General features: G+C 45.1%; 1 protein-coding gene and 1 pseudogene across 3 annotated transcripts in view; one reads left to right on the forward strand and one right to left on the reverse strand.

Moving 5' to 3' along the window:
• KCNAB1 (potassium voltage-gated channel subfamily A regulatory beta subunit 1) overlaps positions 1-23,722 on the forward strand; it is a 307,111-nt gene extending 283,389 nt beyond the window's left edge. For all 3 annotated transcript variants that reach the window (XM_054713662.1, XM_008142222.3, XM_054713663.1), the window contains 4 exons: positions 565-659; positions 10,637-10,757; positions 16,576-16,664; positions 21,867-23,722. In XM_054713662.1, the coding sequence (XP_054569637.1) occupies positions 565-659; positions 10,637-10,757; positions 16,576-16,664; positions 21,867-21,956 (395 nt within the window). In that variant the 3' untranslated portion in view covers positions 21,957-23,722. The remainder of the gene's footprint in view (positions 1-564; positions 660-10,636; positions 10,758-16,575; positions 16,665-21,866) is intronic.
• LOC103286770 (transcription factor E2F5-like) lies at positions 7,176-7,960 on the reverse strand (annotated as a pseudogene).
• Positions 23,723-24,719: the final 997 nt, after the last annotated feature.

Genomic DNA, 24,719 nt, shown 5'->3' on the forward strand with positions numbered 1-24,719 from the left:
AAAAAGATGAATAAGTCACATTTTCAGGGTTATTTACGTATTTAAAAAAAACAGTTTCCAGAGATAACTTTCTTCCTAAGGAGCAGAGGTTCATGTGAGCAGGAAAATGCTGGGTAGGGGAAGAAGGATTTTAAAAAAAGTCAACAAAAACAATTGTTATTATTGCTGTCACCCATTGTGTGTTTACCATGCACTAGGAATTGTGCGTCTGGTACGTACCAGCCACTATCTAGTCACTGAGTGGACAAGCAAAGCACTGAATTTCCGTGCAAGTGAAAGTGTTTGTGTCTGAGTAAAAAGAAGTGAGACATTTGGACAAGAATAAACCACAATTTCAGGCTTGTTTATATGGTCCGCTCCCTATGACTGTGCACGTTTAATTGGCTTGTAAAAATGAAGTGCAACTTGTAAATGCCTGCATTTTAATAGAAAGATGTATGCTGGTGTGAACTCCTTTCATGTGTCCAGCTTTTTCCCGTTACAAACCAATCCTGCTTAAAACACCCCCACACTTTTGGTCCCCATTCACCACAAGCAGCTTTTCAAGTTGTTTTTCTTCTGCAGGAGTTGGGGCAATGACCTGGTCTCCACTGGCCTGTGGAATCATCTCGGGGAAATACGGAAACGGGGTACCTGAAAGCTCCAGGGCTTCTCTGAAGGTATTTCCCTCCGCCTCTGGAAGAGGGTCTGGGCCTGGGTAAGAGGGATGCAGAGAGGGAGAGACAATGTGGACCAGAACAGATCTGCAGCAGCCCGTGTCCTCCGGCTCAGGCAGAGTGTGGCCTTGGCGGGGAGGTGTCCTCTGGCAGGCTCCCCTGAGCCCGGAGCCCAGAGCCTGCCAGAGGTCTCTGCTCTTGGCCAAGCATCAGTCAGCCCTTCGAAATCGGCCGGCACAGAAAATTCTCCTCTTTTCTGGGGGCTAGGGGAAATGCCCAGTGACCTGGTTGGACTCCTCCCGGAGCTCAAATCCCTACAGTTATTTATTCTTGTTACAAAGGCATTTCATTCCTCTTTTGAAACTGAGGAAAGAAAATCCCTTTTCTATATAAGAAGATCTGATTTTACTTTCCTTGACAGAACAAAATGTAAGCCAGTTACCGGTTGTACCTGAGTGTGGTTGGATGTTGGTTGATGTTTTCTTACTGTGTGGGGGCGGAGGGTCAGGAGGGAGGATTCCGAAAGCAGGAGCACTGCCAAGCCTTTGTCAGTGGGGCTCAAGGCTGATGTTCAGAGGTCAACTCTGGTTGCTAAGTCTTTGAGCTTAAATTATTTTCTGAAGCGTAAAGATATTCAAGATCATTGACATAAAATTATCTCCATTCAGAACATCTCGATGATTAATTTTTTGGCGAGTACTCCAAACATCTCTCCTTATTAATAATAACAGCATGCCTGTTTGTTTGTTTTTAAAACAGAATGTGTAATAACATTAGAATCACAAATTACTCTATAGTATCAGGGGAGAGAGAATATAGGCATTTTCAAAATTCAGACAAGCCAAAGCCTCTTGCTCCATGAGCACAAAGTTAGTGGGAGGTCAGCTTAAGTTAGGCCCAAACCACCGCCCCTTTAATCAGTGTGGCTGGGACCACCATGTGCTTCCCTAATCAGAGCCTTCTCAAGGTCTGTCTCGTTCCTTTCTGCCAGTAACAGCTGACCTATTAGCTTGTTTGTTTTCTAAAATAATACAGTGTAAGCATGGTGACATTGTCCTGTTTCTAGTTTTGCATGATCACAAATATAAATATTCTAGAATATTAAATATGGCCGTGCTTCTGTAAATTAAAGATTGTTCTGAGCCAAGTCTGAATAAGTCAGCAAAGAAAAACTAAAAGCATTTTAGTGAAAAGGCAAGAAGAGCGTGAAAAAGGAAGGGAAGCATTGAAAATTGCAATTTTATTGAGCATCTACTATGTGCCAAGCACTGGGCTAGGAGTTTTTATTCATCTCCTTTTACAATGATAAATGGATACAGATGGCTTTTAGTCAGTTATGGCTAAGCATGATGTCTTGCATTCTTTCAGAGGCTTTCTTTAAAGCTCAAAATACTTCCACATGAATGTCAGGTATTTGTTCTCAGACTCTCCTTATGAGACCTTTTCCAGAGGTAGAAACTGAGCACAAAGACGTTAGCTACCAATCCAAGAGCAAAAACTCCTAATAGAGAAAGTTGTTATGAGAACCCAGGGCTCCTGACGCTCGCTTTATCTCCCCCAAAGCCAGTTTTTTAAAGAAGGAAGAAGTAGCTACCCTGTATTTGAATTGTATGATGGGTTAACCTCCATCATTGTTTGGGAAAAGCTTACAGAGACCTGAAAAACCTTTCACAAATACACTAACAAAAGGAGGAAAAAAAAGGAGGGGGAGTAGATACAATATATTTGAAGGTGGCTAAACCCAAAAAATAACTCAGAAAAGATTTCTATTTTTGACCTTTATAAAAACAACTCAACATCTAATTTGAAACATCCTTAACAATAAACATTAAGGGCTCTCAACAGGTGAAAGGCAGCCAATCACAAAGCAGACGTGTTTAGTTCTGAAGACTGTTGACGCCTCCTTAAATCATCAGTCTGGGTTTTTCCGGACTGATACATGTGCACTTAGGAAAGCCACTTGAGTACAGTGACTAAAGAAAGAAAAGGAAAAAGAAAAAGGAAGCATCAGGACAATCTTAGGAGTGAATGAGAATGCTAATAGTAAAAACAATAATAAAAAAATTAGAGAAAGCTAGGCAACTTGATAAATGAGTTGGCAACTTTCACATACCCACCCCTCCCCTTCAAAAATAGAGTAAATAATGGCGTTTCACACTGGCTGTTGTAAGATATACCAATAAAATAAAAATGCTAATATTCTGTGTCTGTTGTAAATATTGAACTGTGTTTGAGGAATAAATTAACCCTGTATGAAAAATACCTATCTTTTAGAAAGTAATACTAGCCAGGGGGGTTCTGGGAGGCTGCAGTAATCCTAATGGAATCTATCCTCACTCCCCAGAACCTGCCCTTCCTTCTTGATTAACAGCGCCTCCACCCAGCCACCTGGTCATCTTAGTCAGAAACCAAGGCTTTTTCTCAGGCTGCCTCCTCTCCTCCCTCACTTTTGTCCAAAGGGGCAGCCACTCCTCTAGTCCACACCTTGACCTTCTATAGTCCATCCCCTGCACAGCCCTTGTTCAGATTGTTGCATACCTGGTTTGCTGTAGTAACCTGTCTGGATTCTCTGATTTCCCCCCCTCTTCTCAACTACCCACCACTCTGACCAATTACCTTTCAAAAAAATTAATCTGGCCATGTGATAACCCTGCTTAAAATCCTTTCAAGATTTTCCAATCATTGCTTATGGGACAAAACCCAAACCCGACAGAAAAGCATTGAAGGAAATCCTCTCGGGATCTAAGTTGGGCTCATTTTTCTGTTCTTGCCCCTCCCCAGATCACATTAGTTCATTTTCTACCCAAAGGCACTGGACTCTTGCCTCCCAGAAATGCCCTTCCTTTTATCCTGCTGTGAAAGCTCTCCTCATCTCGAAGGACAAAGCTCGGTTGTCTGTCTTCACCTGTGAAGCCTGTCCTCACTTTATAAAACTGAGTTATATGCATCTTCCTCCTTGTTTATTATCCCACTAAACACTTCTTACAGAGGCTTAGAATTCTCTGGTTGCAAGCAATAGGATGAAATTCAAACTAATTTAATCAAAGAAGGGCAACACATAGACACTCCTTGGGAAGGAAGAGGGGAGACGGCCTCAGGGGTGACTCCATCCCTAGACTTGCACAGTGTCAGGACTCTCTTCTCTATTTCTCTCTGCATAGGGGTGTCATTTTCTTCTACTGCAAATAGGTCTTCTCCATGTGGCCAGGGGGAGGAAAGCTAGTGATTGCAGGTTTACATCCTTAAAGCCATGTAACCCGAGAGAAAAGAGATCTTTTCTTTTATCAGCTTCAGTCAAGAAAAGGCTTGTGAAGCTTGGGTCATGTGCCAACCTGTTAGTCCAATGACAGTGACAAAATAGATAAGGTGCTGTGAGGAGCTCACATCCTCCTCCCTTGTTGGGTATTATCAAGGCAATACAAACATAGCCCTGAGGGGGACACCCCAACTACAAAACACTTCTCAACTTACCAGTAATTTGTAAATACTTCTAGGAAAGACACAGAGATTTACTTGTGTAACTCATCACAGAGCCTGGCACACAGTAGGTACTCAAAAAATGCTGGTTGAGTGAATGCAATAGAAGGTCAACAAAGTCAGAGCAAGAGACCGGGTGTGTAGCTCTTAAATAGAAAGTTTAAATAGAAGTGAAAAGTGCAACAAAACTTACAGGCAGCTCTTCCCTGTTGTTATCAAAATGCCTTATAGAAAAACTAGTAGCCCATTTGCAGAAAGAATCCTGCAAGTGGCCACTGCGGCTGCGTGCACTGCTGCTACCGCCGCCTTTGTGGCCGCCGTGCCTGCACCCATGCGCTGCTGCCGCCCGCCCTGCTCTGCCCCCGCTCCGCCCTGCTCCGCCCCGCCTGGGCTTTCCCTCTGGCAGCCACCTTGCTTTCCACTTTTCCTCCCTCTTCCTTCTAGTTGTCTTCAGTCTTCACTCCTCCCTCCCTCAGCGTATGCAAATTAACCGCCATCTTTGTTGGGTAATTTGCATACTCACCCTGATTGGATGGTGGGCATGGCTTTGGCTGGTAGGCTTGGGCGTAGCGAGGGTGCGGTCAATTTGCATATTACTATTTTATTAGGTAGGATCATAAAAATATGTCCCCCTCTGTCAAAGGGAAATAGAAAACATGCAAAGCTAGGTGACTAGGGGCAGGGGAGGGGGCAGGGAGACAGTCCAAATACTATAAGTGTTCACATTAAGAAACAAAGGGTATTGCACATTATGGTCTAATTTCAGAAGGAAATATTTTAGCTCCAGCATTTTACCTCGAGATTTCAACCTCACTAGTAAAGACTTTGCTGCTCTAAACACAAAGACTTTAATGCTTAGATAGAAATAGTCAACGATCTTGGATGGTAAATTACTGTAAACAAAGTCCAGAGATGAAATGTGACTGGTTCTGTGCATGGCTCTATGGTTGCTGCCTGAATTCCAACCCGAGATTATTAACAGGGAATTGGGGGCTCCATGGGGCCAGTCTTACAGACTGTTCCCACTCCAGTACCATCCTATCTAATAAAAGAGTAATATGCAAACTGACCATCACTCCAACACACAAGATGGCCGTCCCCATGTGGTCAAAGATGGCCGCCCCCATGTGGACACAAGATGGCCACCACGGGAGGGCAGTTAGGTGTGACTGGGCCAGCAGGGGAGGGCAGTTGCGGGGGACCAGGCCTGAAGGGGAGAACAGTTAGGGGTGACCAGGGCAGCAGGGGAGGGCAGTTAGGGGTGACCAGGCTGGCAGGGGAGCAGTTAGGCGTCGATTAGGCTGGCAGGGGAGTGGTTAGGGGGTGATCAGGCTGGCAAGCAGAAGCAGTTAGGGGCAATCAGGCAGGCAGGCAGGTGAGCAGTTGGGGCCAGCAGTCCTGGATTGTGAGAGGGATGTCTGACTGCCCGTTTACAGGCAGTCAGGCATCCCTCAAGGGGTCCCAGATTGGAGACGGTGCAGGCTGGGCTGAGGGACACACTCCCCCTTGGCCCCCCATGCACGAATTTCGTGCACCAGGCCTCTAGTCTATAATAATAAAAGCATAATATACTAATTAGACTGAACAGCCGAATGACCTTCCGGACGAAGCCAGGGCTGGGAGGGCTGAGGCAAGCCGCTGTGGCTGCGAGGGCCCAGCCCCTTGCACGAATTTCGTGCATCGGGCCTCTAGTTACCTATAAAGTGGAGATACACAGATAACAGTCATAGCATTGGGAGGCAGCCAAGTAATGGGCTTTAGGAAAACTTTAGAGAATATTGTGACTTATGTAGAAAAGCAATAGCCCACTAATCTGTGGAGAAAAGCTCTTTCAGTGGCTCCTTTGCCAAATATCTCCTGAGTGTCTATTCCGTGTCCAGCTCTGTGCTGAGTGCTGAGGATGCAGGGATGAACGGGACAGCTGCGACCCTCAGAGTAACTTGGGGACTTGTTCAAGAGACAGACATGTGAAGGGGCGAATTATGAAAGAAGTGGAATCTACAAGCACTGTGGACTCAGGCAGAACTGCCAGCAAAGTCCTACTGTGTGAAGGTGGGATGCTCAATCTGAAGAGTGGAAGAGGTCTAGTGTACCTATAGGGCCCTGGTTCTCAGATTCCTTTCTCTGCCATATTGGCTGAGCCCCTCCTCTGTGCCAACCAGTGTCAGGACTGGAGACATTGAGATGAACAAGAAGCCATCCCTGCCCTTCTCTTAATTAGAACGAAATATCAACATGTTATCAAACCACTGCAGCAATGGGGAAAACGACACGATAGAATTGGAAGAGGAAACTTCATCTTTGGATCCGTAGATTATGACCCACGGTCAACAAGCTAGTTTATTATTGCGCACAACCACACCCACCACCAACCTTCTTACCTAAAACACTTGTTTATTTCCATAATTAACTAATAATTTAATTAAGCCTCATCTCCTCCCTATGCTAAGATTTTCCCACTTATAAAGCAGTTAAAGCGCTTTATTTCCAAAACACTTTGGTTTCCTTTGGTATGAGAAAAGCAATATAAATCCTATGCATCTACTTTTTTTTTTTTTCTTTATACAACGTTATTTTTGAAAATCTTGTTAATGTACAGGCATTGGCACATTTTTAAAAACAAACGACATAAACAGCCCTCTCCTATAATCCAGGAAAGTGGAATGTCAGAAGTCAGCAAACGTGGTGAACTTAAAAGTGCTAGAACGAAGGCACTTCACAAACTCTTCACGGGAAGTGACGTAGCCTCCCGGACACCTTCACTTCATACGTGGCAGTGACTGTCTGTCAGGATTGGAGCAGAGAAATACGACAGTTTCGTGGCAGTAAAAGCGGAACACAAATAAGTGATGAGCCCTTGGCCATTTTGGTTTTTGATGACCTTTAACCTACTTTTAACTTGCCTCGCATAAGAGCAAAAACAGGAGTTAGAATTGGAAGGGAAGTTGAAGTCCCAGAATGCACTCACTCCAGGGGCTTCGGGGCCCTTTGTTTTCACAGTGGATGTTTTGCGAAGTCAGAGAGCAAGTTAAGGAAATTATAAATGCTCAGGTTATTAGCAAGTCTACAAGGTTTCAGTTAGAGGTAGATAACTGTCCCAGGTTTCCAAGGAGTCTAATAATTTAGTATCTGGACATCAAACAGGTCACACACTCCTTCACTGTCATCTCAATTAAAGTTGTAGTCGTCCGCAGGGGTGGGGGAGAGCCGCAGGAGAGGAAACATCAGAAGACATCAGCTCATCAATGATTTCTCCAGTAATAGATCCTGAAGCTGAGTCTGTGGCCCAGAGGTGCTGGTGGCCAGGGCTCTCTCAGAGGCAGGCTGCCCTGGGGGGCTCGGCGGGGCGGGGCTGGGCTTGTGCAGAGTCTGAGGAGGAGGGGAGGAGTCGAAGGCTAAGGGGGAGGGAGGGGGGACGTGTGCGTGAGGTCGTCTGGTGGGGGAACAGGAAAAACCACAGGCTGAGACCAACTGGACTCTTTATTTATAAGCAGCACATGGATGGGGCCTGAGTGAGTCTTTAGGTTGACCTGGTCCTTCTTCTGTCCATTCTGACCCATCTCTGGAAGAGGGACCTCCAGCTGCGTGCCAGCAGGTGCCTGGATGGCCAACAGTGTGTCGCCGTGGAAGCAATTGCGGGTGTCCTCGTGAGTCACGTAGGAACACCTGCTGTTGATGGCGTCATCCATCACATTTCCGATGCTCTGCTGCAGCCAGGACTTCTGCTGATCCAGTTCCCTTTCCTTCAGGTCCAGGTCCTCGACCTGGGCTCTGAGGTCTCACTGTCTCTCTAGGACTTCCTTAGTGTTGCAGCCAGAGCCCACACCTCTCCACTGGATGTTGTTTTTGGACTTTTTCTCAGTCAGGTCGATCCTTTCCAAGACGTTGGCGATATCATAAATTCTTCTTTTCTGCCTCACAGCCAAAGTATCTGCAGCTGCCTTGAGGTCCAGCACGCCATCCTGCGCCTGCTACTGCAGCCACACGAACTTGGCCGTGAGCAGCCCCAGGCTCTTTTTGAGCAGGCTGCTCCAGAGCTGTGACAGCAGCACAGGGGAAGCAGGAGGCGCCCACTGACCCTGGGCCTGGCCCTGCAGCGCCCGAGCCCTGCTGACACGGAGTTTAAATGCCTATGCATCTACTTTTTAAAAAAATTTAACCTGCTTGTTTTCCAATGATTAAGACAACAATGAGAGTATAGTTGAAGGTGGAGAGAGTGACTCGATAAATGAATATCTGATATTGTTACTTTTAGAAGTCTGCTTCTCCCCATGGTGTGTATGCCCATATACTCATGTAGTGTATAACTTGTAACCCAAACCTAGGAGTCAAAATGCATTGCACATATGATCTTAAAAATGGATTTCCATAGATTGATAAATAAACCAACCATTCTTTGTGTGTAGGATATATTGAAACCTCAGGAACTCTCTTAGTTATAATAAACAGTAATTGTTCAAAAAAACATTTGGCCATTGGTCTTCAACCTTTCCTAAATGTGAATAATATTTGGGGATATCTACTGGTCCCCTGAAAGGTGTTATGGAAGTGAGGAATGGTGATGGTTTTCCAGTGAGGACAGCAAAAGCAAGCTGTGCTCTCTGAAGTACCCAGCACGCTGCTCAGGGAAGGCTGCTGGGCTCCAGGCGCATGTTCATTGTCGTAACTGCCCACGTCACCACCGCCGGCACCAGCTGTGGTCGCCAGGCCACCCTTCCTCCTGGAAGAAGCTGAGGTTTCCCAGAGCTGAGGCTGCGAAAACTCTTGGCCATCTTCCCGAGCAAAGTCTCAAGTGAGGAGCCAGACCATACGCCTTAGAGATGTAGGAGGCGAACAGAATGGGAGATGGCTTGCCCTTTCTCTCTTTCACATCTGCAAAATCATTCCCCAGAGTCATAACTTTCATTCTAGAAGCATAATGTGGTTACTCTTTTCTTTGGAAATACTGTCTCAGAATGATAAAAAAAAAATAAAACAACTTAAAAAACAAACGCCAGCTGCCCATGGAAATCATGTGGGTGGAGTGTCTGTGACAATTGCAGAGCTTCCTGCTGCTGCCTTTGGGAAGGCAACGGTCTGTGGTGGTAACTGTGTCACAAATAACACGCGATGGAGAAAGTCCACATGGCCACACAGTGGGATGGTTTTTATTATTTTCACTAAAACAGACTCTTACAAATATTCTTTTCCTTCGGTGTTGCAACGTAGCAGCTTTGTACGGAAGAGTCTATTGTTCCCTATGTCATAGTAAGCAGAACCCTCTGGGAAGTAGGCCATTGAGAAGTTCCGAAGGATTTTTCCCCTTATAGAGGAAACTAGAGGCCCAGTGCATGAAATTCATGCACAGGTAGGGTCCCTAGGCCTGGCCGATGATCAGGGACAATTGGGGCCTTCTTGCTGCTGGCTGGGGCCTTCCTTCGTTCTGCATCATCCCCTGGTGGTCAGCGCACATCATAGCGAGTGATCGAACTCCCGGTCTCCTGGTCAAACTCCCAAGGGGACACTTTGCATATTAGCCTTTTATATATATATAGATTAGGCTCGCTTTATAATCTACAGATCAGAGTCAGTCACATCTCATAGGTTTTACAGAACAGTTTCCCATTTTGAGTTTCCTTACCTTTCTAAGTTTCATTACAGAAAAAGTACTAGACATTTGGGAAGTATTTATCCACTTGACAATTTTCTAAATGTGCTTGGTTCCTGTCAGTTATACCATGTCTACTTCTGGGAAGGAGCGAGCAAGTGAACAATAGAGCCCCATTATAAGAATACAAAACTGGGAGTAAATAGAAGGCAAGAGGAAGGAAGATAGTTATTACAAGAATGTGAGCTAATGGCTTTCTTTGAGCAGAAAGCTTGGCGCCCAGCTTTCTTGACAAAAAGGAAGCATAATAGACATTGGTGAAATGTAAATGCTTTTTTTTTCTTTTGCTGCATTATAAAATTGGGCTACCTCAATAAGAAACATCATTTCCCCCACTTAGCAAATTAGATGTCATTGATTAGATCAAGATTTTAACAACTTTTGTGCATGTTGATGGATTTCAGTGGTGACTTAGTCAAAAGTAATCTGTTTTGGCCAGCCGGTATGGCTCAGTGGTTGATCGTTGACCCATGAACCAAGAGGTCCCCAGTTGATTCCCTGTTGGACACATGCCCAGGTTTCAGTTCAATTCCCAGTAGAGGGCGCGCAGGAGGCAGCCAATTGATGTTTCTCTCATCGATGCTTCTATCTCTCTATCCACTTCCTTCCTCTCTCTCTGAAATCCATGAAAACATATATTTTTTTTAAGTAATTTGTTTTAAACCAATAAGGAGTGAGACCATGAGGAACATTTCTTTGCAAGAACTCGTAAGCATCCTGTCACCACAAAACATAAAGTTCAGAGTGAAGGAGATGCAGGAATTCATGATGAGGTTCTTATATTTCATTGAATTAGCAATCTTGGACATGAAACCCTTGCCGGACATTGCCATTTATATGTTCTTTTTATTCCTAGTGCTACCAGTGGTTGAAGGAAAGAATTGTGAGTGAAGAAGGGAGAAAACAGCAGAACAAGTTAAAAGACCTCTCTCCAATCGCTGAGCGGCTGGGCTGCACTCTCCCTCAGCTCGCTGTCGGTAAGACAATTACTGGGGAGGGGGCCCTGCCAGAGCCCAGAAAATATCGTTCTCTGCTTGATCCACATCCCTATGGTGATAAAATATCTATTGAGGGCAGACTGATGTCAGGAACATAAATTCCTGGTTAGCACTATCTAAAATGAGGTTTTCAGAGTACCCCAGAATTTTCTACATGCTAAAAAACTGTTCTTCCTTCCTTTTCCTCTCCCTTATAACCCAGCTCAAATGAGAACAGGTGAGTGAAAATGTATAATCCTCAGTGCTGGGGGTGAGAGCCCTCTGAGCTGTGCAGGGACATCTGTTTCTTCTGGCTCACTTTGCAATCCCTGCCAAAGCTTAGGCGAGGGGGTGAGCGGCTGAGAAAGGGCTGCCACAGAGCCCAAGGCCACTGCCACATGGAAGGCCCACCCTAGGGCAGCAGCTTCCCCCTGAACCTCCTGAGGGTCCAGGAAAACTGCTCTTCTAAACTGTGAAGTGGGTGAAAGGTCATGGTCACTGGTAACAACTGAAAACCACACCCACCATCCACGTCCAATAGCATTTCAATATGTACCACTCACTTAAATTTTCAATGTTCTAGTGAACATGTTCAAAAAGGAAAATGGGAACAAGTGAATTAATTATACTACAAGATTTTCTTTAACCCGATATAGACAAAATATGACCATTTTAACATGTAATAAATATAAAAGTTATTGAGATCTTTTACACACTTTTCATAGTAAGTCTTCAAAAATCCAGAGTGTATTTTACACCTACAGGACATCTCAACTCAGGCAAACCACATCTCATGTGTTCAACAGGCCCATGTGGCTGGGTGTTGGACAGAAAAGCATTTAGACTTCCAGTTCCCTTGCTGGGGATATTTGCCAGGCTCTGTGATAAGCAGTTGCTGCCACTGACTTGTCCCCTTAATGGTCGAAACAATCCTATGAAGTACATGCTATTACAAGCCCTATCTCACAGGCGTTAGTGGAGTATTTGCTATTATCTCCACTTTACAAATGAAGAAACTGAAGATAAAAGAATTCATGTGGTAGCTGTTACTACCAAACTCAAAGAGTTCACCACTTGGGGTGCTCTATTCAAGAATGAGACATGGTTGTCACAAGATAGTTTTATTTACTTGCAGCAAGTAAAGGAGACAGGAGTCATATCCAAAGCTCTGTCTCCCCGAAGGGAGGCTTAGCCATGGCTTATATACACCATGTGGTCAATCGTATTGATTGCAGTTGGCTACACTTTTTGGGGTGGGGTCCTATCAAACCCATCCTGTTTACAACTGGTCTGCAAGAATAGCGTTTAGTAAGAATGGCCCAGACCTTTGAGGCCCTTGTCCTATCTACCATTGTGGGAAAAGAATAAAATAGGTGTATAATCTAGAAAAAAAAATCCGAAGGATTAAGAAATAGCAGGAACTGGGACAAATCAGATACAATGACCCAATGAGATAAAAAGCTCCAGATAAATTCTAGGCAAATAAAATAATGTGATAGAATGTTTATTAGAGGGTTGACCCTTCTGAGGTTGGAAGGCAGGAAAATGGCATTTGCAGTTAACAGTCATAGAAAGTGAAAATGGAAGGTGGTCTGGGCAGGGGGGAGCGGGAGGAATACCCTTTACCTAAGTATAAGTAAGACTGTTGCTTTAATCTTTTCAAACTACAACAACAAAACAAAAAATATATTTAATGGGATTAGTTAGCACCCGGCAGCTTTAATGGACATAGTAAAAAGTATTAGCTATTTGATCATCATCGAGTTAAGTAAAAAGTATTAGCTATTTGATCATCATCGAGTTATTTAACCTGCAATCAATTTTTTCATCTGTAAAATGGGCATAAAATACATATCTTACAAACTGCTTGAGTAAAGGATAATTACATATGCAAAGCAAAGAGTAAGTGCTCTTTGTAGTAGTAGTAATGATGATGACGATGATGATTTTTATTTTTTTTTGCAAAGAATTAGACACCCTGGACCTGAAACTCTGTCTACCCTCAGCCATGGCCTATGGGCAAAGTAACAGGCACAAAGAGAAACACCCATTCTTGAAACAGTCATAAATGTGGTTTTTAGGTAGTAATAACGTGAAGATGAGTATTAAATTTAGCTCTGAAAGAGATGGAACATTGTCTTTCTCAAGAGATTTTTACAAGATTTAGACTTTCACTGGATGTTAGATGCACACCAAAAATCCTCTACAGTCTACATTTTTATTAAAACATGCTTTGATTTTCCTTTTCCTCCCTCTCTGTGCCCCCAGCTATCTATCTTGCCTGTCCTTTTTTATTTTTTTTTTTTTTCATTCTTTATAAGCAGTAGTTTTGTTTTTAACCACGGAACTCTCAAACCAAGAGAGGAATTATTTCCAGGCATATTACCTTTCATCTGCTAGAAGGGTGTGGGGAGGGGAAATCCTCGAGCAGGAAACAAACTACTTGAACCCAACTGTGGGCGCTGCCATGTCATTTGCCTGCACAAGAGCTGCGCCCACAGCTTGCTGGTAAAGAGGCACTAGGATTGCCTGCTCAGGGGCATTTGCTTAGATGCTAAATCATTAGCATCATCTGCTTGTGTTACCTCTGCTGCGAGGCAGTCCTGCCCAGTGGGCTCTCCTGCACCCTGCTCCCCGGAGTGGAGAGTTGGCTGTTGCTGACACCAAGTAGTTTATGGGCAATGATTTTCCCTGGGCCCTGCTTTGCCCTCAGACCTTTCAAAAAGAGTTATAAGTGCAAAGCAGGAAATAATACTGCCAAAAAAAAAAAAAAAAAGAAAGAAAAGAAAAAGAAAGCCCTGAATCACTTGGCTTGTTGCCTTTATAGAACATTATTTTGCCCATGTGGTAAGATTTAGCGATTGCCTTAAAAGGCCTGAGCATGGTAACAGCTTAAGATTATTAGTTGACAGCAGGCCTTGAGCAAAAGGGGCAGAAGAGGTGCTTGGACCTTCTTCCATCCATCAATCATTCATGTCTGTTTACTCAACAAACATTTATGAAGCACTACTATGTGAAGGTCCTGGGCTGAATGCTGAGCATCCAACCACAAATAAAACACATTTCACAGGCTGATGGGCAAGTCAGAAAATAAACAGCTTACTGTAATACAGTGTTGTAAAATAATTGGGAAGGGCCCAGGGGTTTAAGTAACGTAGAGGCTCCCAACCGAACCTTGGACTCAGGGAAGGACTCTGAGAGAAGGTAGTTCCCATGGGGAATCTCAAGTGATGAGTAGATATTCGTGAGGCAAAGGAAGGGAGGAGGCAAAGGGACATTCCAGGCTAAGGAGCAGTCAGAGCCAAGGGGATGGAGCGGATTTACAAACAGCTCTGTGCTCCTGAAGCACAAAGTTCAAGGCAGGGAATGAGGGGACAGGAGCTGGAGCTGGGCTAGAAAGCAGGGTTTGCCAGGTGAGAAATGAGAATTCATCGTGTAGGACAAGGATCACGTCAGGCAAGAACGTTTAGCCAGGCAAGTGACACGGTCAGATCTGTATCTGGAGAAACTGTGCCAAAGGAGTGGGGGAAGGGATGGAGGTGGGGGTTAGGGGAGGTGGGAGACAGGGGTCAATCCAAGCAAGAGGAGCAAAAGGCCCTTGCAGAAGATGGTGAGGGCCTGAGGACAGCAGACAGCTGGACCAGAGCAGTGATTCTCCGCTGCGGTCCCTGCATCCACACAATGCGATGCTGTTCAGCGAGAAAAAGAAATGATACACTGAGAGCATGCTGTGACACGGATGAACCTCCCAAACCTGCTAAGTGAGAAAATCAGACACAGCCTACATTGCGTAGTTCTGTTTAGATGAAATGTCCAGAAACAATAAATCTGCAGGGTGCAGAGCAGATTAGTGGTTTCCTAGGGTTGGCCGTAGGAGTGGGATTAATTTCGTAAATGGGCATGAAGGAGCTTATTGGGGTCATGGAAATGTTCGAAATCTGGATCTAAAATGGTGATGGGTGCACACTTGATACATTTACCAAAAATTACTTAATTGTACACAAAATAGGTAAAATTTTTGGAGTGTAGAAATCACCCCAATGAAGTTTAAAATAAAGATAACATGGTCTCTGGATCAGTAGCATCAGCATCGCATGGGAGCTTGTCAGAAATGCAGATTCTCAAAAAAAGAAAAAGAAAAATGCAGATCCTCACACCCACCCAGACCTTCTGAGTTAGAAACACCCAATAACTGGTGTTTCACAAGCCCTAGGAGGTTCTGCTGCACACTAAACTTTGAGAACCGTTGGATTAGAGAAATATTTAAATTACAACCAGACTTGGCAATTAAAGGGGAATGTGAAATCAGAAAAGGACAGTCCCTAAGCGTAAGTCCCAGGTTCTTAGATTGGGAGCTAAGTTGCTGATGATGAATGAGATTGGGAACACAGCAGAGGCAGGCTTGGTAAGTAGCAAGCAGTTTGCAGTGCCTATGGGACACCTAGCAGGGACGTCAGCAGACACTGCATCTGTGGGCCTATACAATCATCTAGTTCCAGGCAGCTACAAACTCAGAAGTCTACTGTAACCACACGGAGGATCCTGGGGACCTTGGCTTCTGACATGGCAAGAAGGGGACCAGAGATGAGGAAGGGGGATCGGGGAGCTTAAAATGCCCTTTCAGCATGGCTGGTGTGGCTCAGTGGTTGAGCATCGACCTATGAACCAGAAGGTCATGGTTTGGTTCTTAGTCAGGGCACATGCCCAGGTTGTGGCCTCGATCCCCAGTGTGGGGTGGGCGGGAGGTGGCCGATAAAGGTTCTCTCTCATCATTGCTGTTTTTCTCTCTCCCTCCTTCTCCCTTCCTCTCTAAAATCAATAAAAAATATATATATTTTTAAATATTGCCTTTCAGAAATTTAAAGGGAGAGGATGGGGCAGTAGCTAGGCAAGTATGAAGGGTTGGAGGAAGTTTATTTTAGAACGGGAGAAATTTGAGCACATTTTGCTGAGAGAAAAGAAATCAGTATGAAATAAGAAATCCAGGAGAAAGAGAGGGAGAGGGAGAGTGAGAGGGAGACGGGGAGGGAGAGGGAGAGGGAGAGGGAGAGGGAGAGGGAGAGGGAGAAAATGAATGAAGTCCAAGAAAGGGCAAAAAGAGACGGATCCAGGACAGAGTCTGGCTTCAGAGTTATTAAGAACAGCATATGGCATCCTCTGAACTGGAGGATGCAGATGTGTACCGTGTCCAAGGGAGAGTGGGGAATTAAGAAATATCCCACCTGATGGACTTATTGTTTTCCATAAAGCCAGAGGCCAGGTCATCTGCTGAGAGGGATAGACAGGGGTTGAGAAGGTTTGAGGGTAGAGGTAGCCAGAGAGGTAGAGGAAGGAGAGGAGCGAGGGATTTGGGGATTGGTGAGATAAGGAACACAGGATGAACATGGTGTTAGGAAGAAAGGTTGCAGAGAGGGTTGACAGTAGGTGGAAATAAAGGAACCAGACACTCAAAGTCTACAAGGACTCTAGTCACAGAGGGAAAAAGAGAGCCTGAAAAGGTGGAAAGGCAGGAGGCTGTGGGCCAATGTGGAAACAGGAACCCAGACGTCGGCCAGTGAGCAAGCCAGGTACTTTCAGGAACAAGAGTGTGTAGCTGGGTGAGTAGCTGGATTGGGCGCCCCAGTCGTTAGGGCAAAGCTCATGTGCCAAATCCTCTCCACAGCCGGGGTGCTGCTGACGATTGTAATCCTGAAGCAAGAGCACCGTCTATCCTCCCCACAAAAGTTAGTCCGTTTTTGTGCAGCAATGGTGGCTGCAGGGGGTGTGTACAAGGTCATCAGAAGGGCTTTGATGTCCTGACGGTGTTCTCTCTTCCCAGCATGGTGCCTGAGGAACGAGGGTGTGAGTTCCGTGCTCCTGGGGTCATCCACTCCCGAACAGCTCATTGAGAACCTCGGTGCCATTCAGGCAAGTGCCACAGCCCTTTCCGACAAACTCTGGGGATTTCACGGTGTCAGTGATGATGTCCCCAGGCAGTGTCCCGTCTCTCCCACCTCTGTCCTTCATGTCACCGCTTCCCAGTTGCATGGAAGTCCCTAACAGGCTACTTATTTCTAGATTGGGGTGTGGGGGGAGGGTGGGGATGGGAGGGGGACCTACTTACAAAGGTACAAGAGGTAAGAGAACGGTTATAGACACGAATCCAGGGGTGTCCTCTTCTGTTAGCGGGCAATGTTCTCAGACCTCATTTCTCAGGATGGCTGGTTTCTGTGAGACAAGGCATTCCAAGATCCAAGCCATGTGACACCTGGGTTCCCAGGTCTGGCCATAAACGCAGCCTAATAACCTGCTTGAAATGTAGTAGCCCCAGGACATGTCCTCATTTGTTCTTCCTGCACACTTACTGCCAACCTAGTGTGCCAAGCCCTCGCAGCGGCCTGTATTCCCGCTCCCATCTCGGCACCTGTGATGATGTAGTGTAATTGCTGGTCCTCCCTATAGACTGTGAACTCCTGAGGTCAGGGACCTGTCGGCGTCCTTCTCGCTTCTCATGGATTTCCGGTTCCTAGGAACACTCAAGAAACACCTATCGAGCGAATGTTCACCCCCTTTCAAAAGAAACAAGATCAGCATTCTAGTCTGGACTTCCAGGATCACACCTCCCTGGCAGCAAATTCAGGGGTGCCCATCCCCCCTCCCTCCCCGGGTGGATTGCCTGAGGCCCAAGGCACTGGATGGAGCCTGAGGGTGTACTCTGGGGAGCCTGCTGGGACAGTAGGAGGGGGTGGCAGAGGTGTTCCTGGGAGTTCTCTCTGAGGAGAGGGGTGGGGCTTAGTGGCTGGTGGGACCACTCTCCTCCCCCAAAGGGCACATCTCAGTCCGTGGCCTCCTCCCCTCTCAGCCCTGCTGAGACCCCAGGAAGGAGCCTGCCCATGACTTGCCATGGCCACCACCTGCCAAACAGGTGTCTGCCTCTTGCTCACTGGGGAACAGATCACAGCTTCTTCCCCATCCATCAGTCCCTGAAGCAAGCACTTATCACCCCGTTACCTCTCCCAAAAGAAACAGGTGGAGGTGGGGACCAACCTGATTAAACTTAAAATGTTTAAAAAAACACACAAAACTTCCGAAAAGCCCAGAATACGCTGGGGATAAAGGTTGTGGACTTCCTTCCCCACCGGCACCTTTCTTGGGGCTGTGCAGCCTGGTCATCATCCCGCCTCTGCTTCCCAGAACCCTCTGAGCCCCACAACTCCTCCCGGATTCTGGGGGTTCTCCATCATTGCAAGGGGAAGCCTTCCTCTTGTGAAAGCCGCCCCACCGTCTCTTCTTTACACTTGTGCTGGGGCTGGGGGGGAGATAAAGGCTACACATCGATGAGGAAATAGGGAACAGTCTGTACACAGAGAAGTGGAATTCCGTCCAGTGAGTTCAATTCCACTAATAGGTATCGAGCACCACGCCCGGCAGAGTCCTGAGCGAAGAACAAGACTCTGTCCTTCGGGGCCCAGGGGCTGGCTGAGCATGAACAAGGCAATCTATCCCTTATTCATTCAGCAGACCTCTGGAAGCCTGCATGGCACTGATACTGCCCAGCTTCCAGGGAGCTTACATTCTAGTGGGAGAGGCACGTAACAAAAGCATAATTGCAACTGTGAGGAGGGCTAGTGAGTGAGGAGGGTGTTGTAACAGAGACTACGTGAGAAGTGGGTGGACCTACTTTAACTACTGTCCTTGCCAAGGCCCTCTGGGTTCCGTGCGTTCTGAAGCCTGGAAGATGAAGACACAGCATGTGAAAACCCAGGAAGGAGCATTCCAGACAGGGAGGAGCATTCCAGACACAAGGAGGAACATTCCAGACACAGGGAGGAGCCTCCAGACACAGGGAGGAACTGCCAGCCTAGGCCGTGTGGCCAACATGCAGTGAGCAAAAGGACAGAGGGTGCACTGAAGTGGCGAGTCAGGCAGAGGTCCGATCACAGGACACTGGAGTTTTGTTCTACATGGAATGGGTCATTTGGAGGGTTTTAAGAGGAGGGACATGCTGTTATTTGAATGTTTACAGGCTGCCCTGCTGCTGTGTGGGAAGTAACATGAACAAAGGGCAGTTGTCCCGGTGACAGGTGATGGGGCCTGGACTAGCTAGGATGGTGGCCATGGAGGTAAAGTGGATGGATTCTATAGGATTTGGAAGTAGAGATAGGACTTGCAGACAGCCTGGCAAGAAGAGAGAGGGCCCCGAGGATTCCTGTAATGCTACCACATTGTAAACACTGCCACCAAGGGGAGTCAGCATGCCCGGGATGGTAGGGACGCCATGCCTGGGCTGCGGGAGTGCTCCAGGTAGAAGAGGGTGCATTTCAGAGGAAAACAGTCAGTCATCTTCCCAAAGCACCTCCTCCCCAGCAAGGCTCTGGCTGGTAGCAAGATGGATCACCCATGCTCAAAGGGTAAGAGAAAAGGGAGGCTACCCAAGCAGGGAGGCTGCCCCCTGGGGTTCACCATCCGCCCCCTACTACTCCCGCCAGCCCAGCAGCTAAGAATTTGCCCCAGGCGAGCTGTGATTGGGCCCCTCCATGGGGTGGGAAGTAAGCTGGGTGGCTGGGGGTTCCCAGCAGTGGAGGGATTGGGTGCTTGACAGAAAGCTGCAGTGCAAGCAGTTGTAAGGCAAGGAAATTTCCAGTGGGCCCAGCAAGGCAGCTGCTCCAAGGGATAAGATGTACGTACTGTTAAATTGTGCATAAACTAGAGGGCACATATAAATCAGAGCCTCAACAGATGGGAGCCTGGAGAGGAGAAACCACAGCTGCAGGCAGCCACCATCTTCTGCACAGGCCCCCATCCCCCCCAATTCTACCTAAAAAGTGGAGTTGCCTCTCCCCCTCCACCGCACCAGCCTTAAAGCCCTTGAGGCCCCTGTCACCTAATCTGAGCAGTTCAGGCTCCGCAGCGGCCCTTCACATCCAGGGCTCATCTTCCCTGGAATCCAAATCTCCAGCCACCATGAGCCACTGGGATCCCCAGAAGTAACACTGTTCCTCTGCCTGCCAGTGTCCACCACCCACCAGCCCAAATCCCCCAGGTCTCACTCAACAGTGACCCAGCCCTGGGAGGAATTCCCTAATATCCCACGGGGCCCAGCAACACTAACCAGACCGCCCCTCACCCACCAATTATCCCAGTCAGTATAAAACCAAGGTTGCAAAATTGGGTAGGCTGTGGGATGTTTGTGTAATTGTAGATGGAAATGTTTTAAAATAGCTGTCAACGTTTTTAAAAACTGAGCAGTTTCACATAAAACTCTGGATGTATGGTTCCTCTTGCAAATTTAGACCTTGCAACATATATATTTTTTCATGTTTTATTCAAGTACTTTTATGGTTTTGGGGTTTTAAATCTCTTATCTGAAATTTATTTTGGTGTAATGAATGAAGCATTTTTTTCTCACATGGCTAACCCACTATATTTTAGCACAAAACTTCCAACAAACGCAGCTTCTAGATTTGGGTCTCATTGTTGCAATCTCACTTTGAAGAACACATTAGTTTAGATCCTCTGAGATGCCAGAACTGGTGGGAAATCAAACTCTTCCTTTAGATCTGAGAAAAGCATTAATGAAACCAGTTTCCCAGGTTGAGTAGCTCTGCTCTTCTGCCAGACCCTACGGGTCCTGAGGAAGCTTCTGAGTGAAGACAAGGTCACCCTGGCCAACAGGCTTGCAGCCGAGGAAGGGCGAGGCTGAACCCTCCCTCAGAACTGGCTGTCACAATTGTATTTCATCAGTCTCCACACAGGGTCAGGCTATTCCTGTGAAAAAGTCAGCCTTTGTCCCTGGTCTTGTGGTGTAATGTGTGCCCTTGGCCCACTTCTCACAATGAATGCGGGCCCTGGATGACGTCATCCTTTCCCGGGGCTTTAATTAGCATATCCATGGAGATGACTCACAAATCCTCAACTCCGGTCCCTCTACCCACAAGCAAGCTCCACAGCTGCCCTTCCGCTGCCTACAAATCATTTCCACATGGGTCTCCCACAGGCACCCTGAACTCAACACATCCTACTGCAAACGTCTCCTCCCCTGAACGCCAATCTCAGTAATTCACATCATATGTTTCTCTTCATGCAGTCCGGAAACCACCACCATCCTCCAAAATGCCCCAGATCCACACCCCTTTTCTCCTCCACTGCCCCTGTCCCAGTTAAGGTTCTGTGTCACTGCGCAGGACAATAAATTTCTAACATCTATGTCCCCTTTCCATCTCCTCCAACTCATCCTTCAAACTACCACTAGGTGTCTCTTAGGTTCACTCCCAGCTGAAAAGTCCTGAGAGGTTCCCCAATGTCTACTGAATAAAGTCCCCCCCCCCCCAAAAAAAAAAAAAGATATGCAAGGCCTTCTGCCCCCTTTATCTCAATGTCTGTTTCTCCTGTTCCTACCATCCCCATACCTCCACCACTCACTCACACTTGTATCACTCCGTTTCTCGGACTTTTCACTTTTTCATGCTATGCCATCCACCCAGGATGCCTGCTAATCCCTGGCCATCCTTCACCAGGGTGCTGACCACCAGTGGTAAAGAATCTCTCCTAGTCTCTAAACTGTGCTGCCCAGTGCCATAGCCTCTAGCCACATGTCGTTCTTTGGCGTATGCAAGGTGACTAGTCCAAATGCAGAGTAAGTATAAAATGTAGATTAGAAAAACGTAGTACTTTAAAAATATGCAATGCGTCTTAAGAATTTTCTATACTGACTACATACTGAAATGATGTTTTGGCTATAATGGAGTAAAACCGGGTATTAATTTCACATGTTTCTTTTCACTTTTATTAATGTGGCCACTGGAAAATCTAAAGTCACATTATGTGGCTCGCATTATATTTCTACTGGGCAGAACTACTGTGGGAATTATACATTCATTTATGTCTTCATTTATCCACCCGACTAATAATTATGAGCACTAACTATGGGCCAAGCACTCTTAGGGACACTGGAGATACAGTGGTGAACAAAACAAGGTCCCTGACCTCAAGGAGCTTAGGGTCTGGTGAGGAGGATTTTCCAGTGGTGGTTTTGAAACGTACACCAGTCTAGACAACTTTGCCTAGTAGTGAGCAGAAAGGACAAATTTCAAGTACTAACTACATCCTTTGTACTTCTCATGCTCTCAGGTTCTCCCAAAGATGACATCACACGTGGTAAATGAGATTGATAACATATTACGCAACAAGCCCTACAGCAAAAAGGACTACAGATCATAAGGCAATGAATGCATGAGCCACAGGAGCTGCACGGTTCCAATATCGGTCTATGCCGGTACAGAAAGGTGTTCCTAGCCAGTCTTTTAAATCACTTAGCAGCCGCTGCTCAACCTCTAGTGTCCCCGGATTCTGAGGTGTCTGCTGTCGCTACCACTGTGCACCTGAATTATGAGCACATCTGAAAACTCACAACTAAGAAAATCCATTCTATTTTCTTATCTTGGACTGGAGTCACCTATTCTTGCATTGCTCTGTACACTTCATGCTAATGCAATGGAAAGCATATGGCGGGGAAAGGTGTATTACCTTCAGGCATATTACTTAAAGAAGGCTACACAGATAGATCTGTTTTTTCAAATGAACAAAATCCAGATACAATGTGGATTGTGTCAGAAAGAAGAGGCTATGTTAATTCAGAAGTCCTGCTTGGGAAAATAAGCAAAAACAATTTTACATTTTCTTATTTTCACATTCCAGTGGTTAGTAAGCTGTTTCCCTTATCATTTTCAACACAATATAATTCCTAGGTATTTGCTTTTGTTACCTTTTAAATATTCAGTGTTGCTTGGCCCCAAAAATGACCCTGTGTAGCAATTTATCCAAAGTGTCTTAGAATTCTAATAATGCTCTACTCATTTACACGTAAAGATAGTAAAAGGATGAACACCCCAGTCTCTAATTAGAGACATTACGGTAAATGTATGCAAGTGAGGATTGCACTATTACACTATTATGGAAGCTTAGCTTTGGATAAAATGTAATGCACCTGCATTACATTTTACAAAGTGTTCATTTTTTACTACATTTTATGAAAACCTGCTTTATATTTTTGACTGCTTGTAGGCACAACTTCTGCAAGTTTAAATATTTGAGCTTTAAAAATAAATATACACATGCTTGATTTTTTAAGTAAACCTGTAAAATATCCACAAAGGCAAATGTTTGCTGTTTAATTAGCACTGGGATTTTACAATATAATGCTTGTGTTTTTGAGGAGTTAGTAACATGAAAGTAAATCATGGGCTTTGTGAAAAATGTTACTACTCAGCATATGCTGGGTGAATTAACTTGCCCAATGAAAAACAAATGTTAAAGAATTTCCTGAATCTATAATCACATAATGTGCACTCAACTATATGCATGAAAGCTCACTGCATGAATTAAAGGGGCCTCGCTTTAATGTACCCGGAAGCTGAGGCCTATCTAGCCCTGCCACTATTGGCTACCTACCCTCATGAGTACTCCACTTGAGAACAATTTTGAGAATATATTGTGTGTACCTGTAAGAAAGACATTTTCCCCCTCTTTTTTGGGGTGTGTGTTGGGGGCGAGGGTCCTATAACTCTACTTGAACACCTGAGCATGCACAAAATTCTAATTTAATTTTCTGGCCAGCTGGTCCCAATATATACTAGAAATCATTGAGACTTACAGGACAAATATACTATCATCTTCAAATGCTATTTTCTGCCATCATTTCCAGGTAATTTCAAGGTTAAGTTCTAAATCTCAAAATGTTAATGTGAAATACCAAGAAATTTCCTTTTTGATTACTACTACCTGTATTCAATTAAGGAAATAGTTTGGGTTTTTGCCCCAGAATATCAAAGATGGAAATGGATCATTTTTTATTGTTCATTGTACATTCAATCAATCCAGTGAATACTTACTGTATGTATAAATGTGCCGAAGTTGTCTAATTCAAACTGCAATTCAACTTAATTTGCGTAGAGTAATAAAAGCATTTTGTGCATTTAATCTCACAATTAGTTTTTATCTGAACTTTCTTTCACTATAAGGAGATATATATATATATATATCCAGCTCCAAAAAACAGGCATTAAGACTCATTTAATAAAAATGATGTTGGCAGATAAGCTGCATTGAATGATACCTAACAGAAATAGCAGTGATTAAGATTTGAATTGCAATTCATACTTTTCTTATTAATGGAGCAAATGATTAGCTACTAAAGATATCATTTCTCATTTAGTTTTAGAAATACTCCACACTAAAGGTTAAATCTTCTCAAACTCATTTAAAAGAGCCTGTATATTAAGTGAAATAAGCTTGTCAGAGAAAGACAAGTATCACATGATCTCACTCATATGTGGAATCTAATGAACAAAATAAACTGAACAAAACAGATCCAGAGACATAGAAGCATGGAACAGACTGTCAAATCTCAAAAGGGAAGGTGGGGCTGGGGGCAGTGTGGGGAAGAGATTAACCAGGGAACTTATAGGCATACATGCATAACCCATGGACACAGACAATAGTGTGGTGAAGGCCAGAAGTGGGGTGCAGATACAGGGTAAAGGGGGTCAATGGGAAAAAAGGGGGATATCTGTAATACTTTCAACAATAAAGATGAATTAAAAAACCCAACAACAAATATAAACATTATTGCCTGTGGGAACAGCTAACTGTTTTTTATATACGAGCCATCTGCCATGGTAAATATACTAGATAAGAAATATATTTCATAATTATATCCTCAAGAAAAATTTCCATGCACTCTCATTTTATTTTCTATTTTGGAAAGAATTCCTTGGGAAGAGAACATACCATTCCTAAGAGTAACCTGGGTAGCAGCCATACTACAATCTCAGCCAAGGGAAATGAAAACTAGAAACCCTGTGCCTGACTTCTCACTTTAAGAACTGTCACTTCATCTTCATTAAGCTGCCAAGGGTATTCAGATAGATAGCAGAGCTATCGTTAAGATAGATAGCAGGCCATCTTCAAGACCATCCCTCCTTG

This window comes from Eptesicus fuscus, chromosome 3, assembly GCF_027574615.1.
Source record: "Eptesicus fuscus isolate TK198812 chromosome 3, DD_ASM_mEF_20220401, whole genome shotgun sequence".
In the NCBI taxonomy this organism is placed as follows: domain Eukaryota; kingdom Metazoa; phylum Chordata; class Mammalia; order Chiroptera; family Vespertilionidae; genus Eptesicus; species Eptesicus fuscus.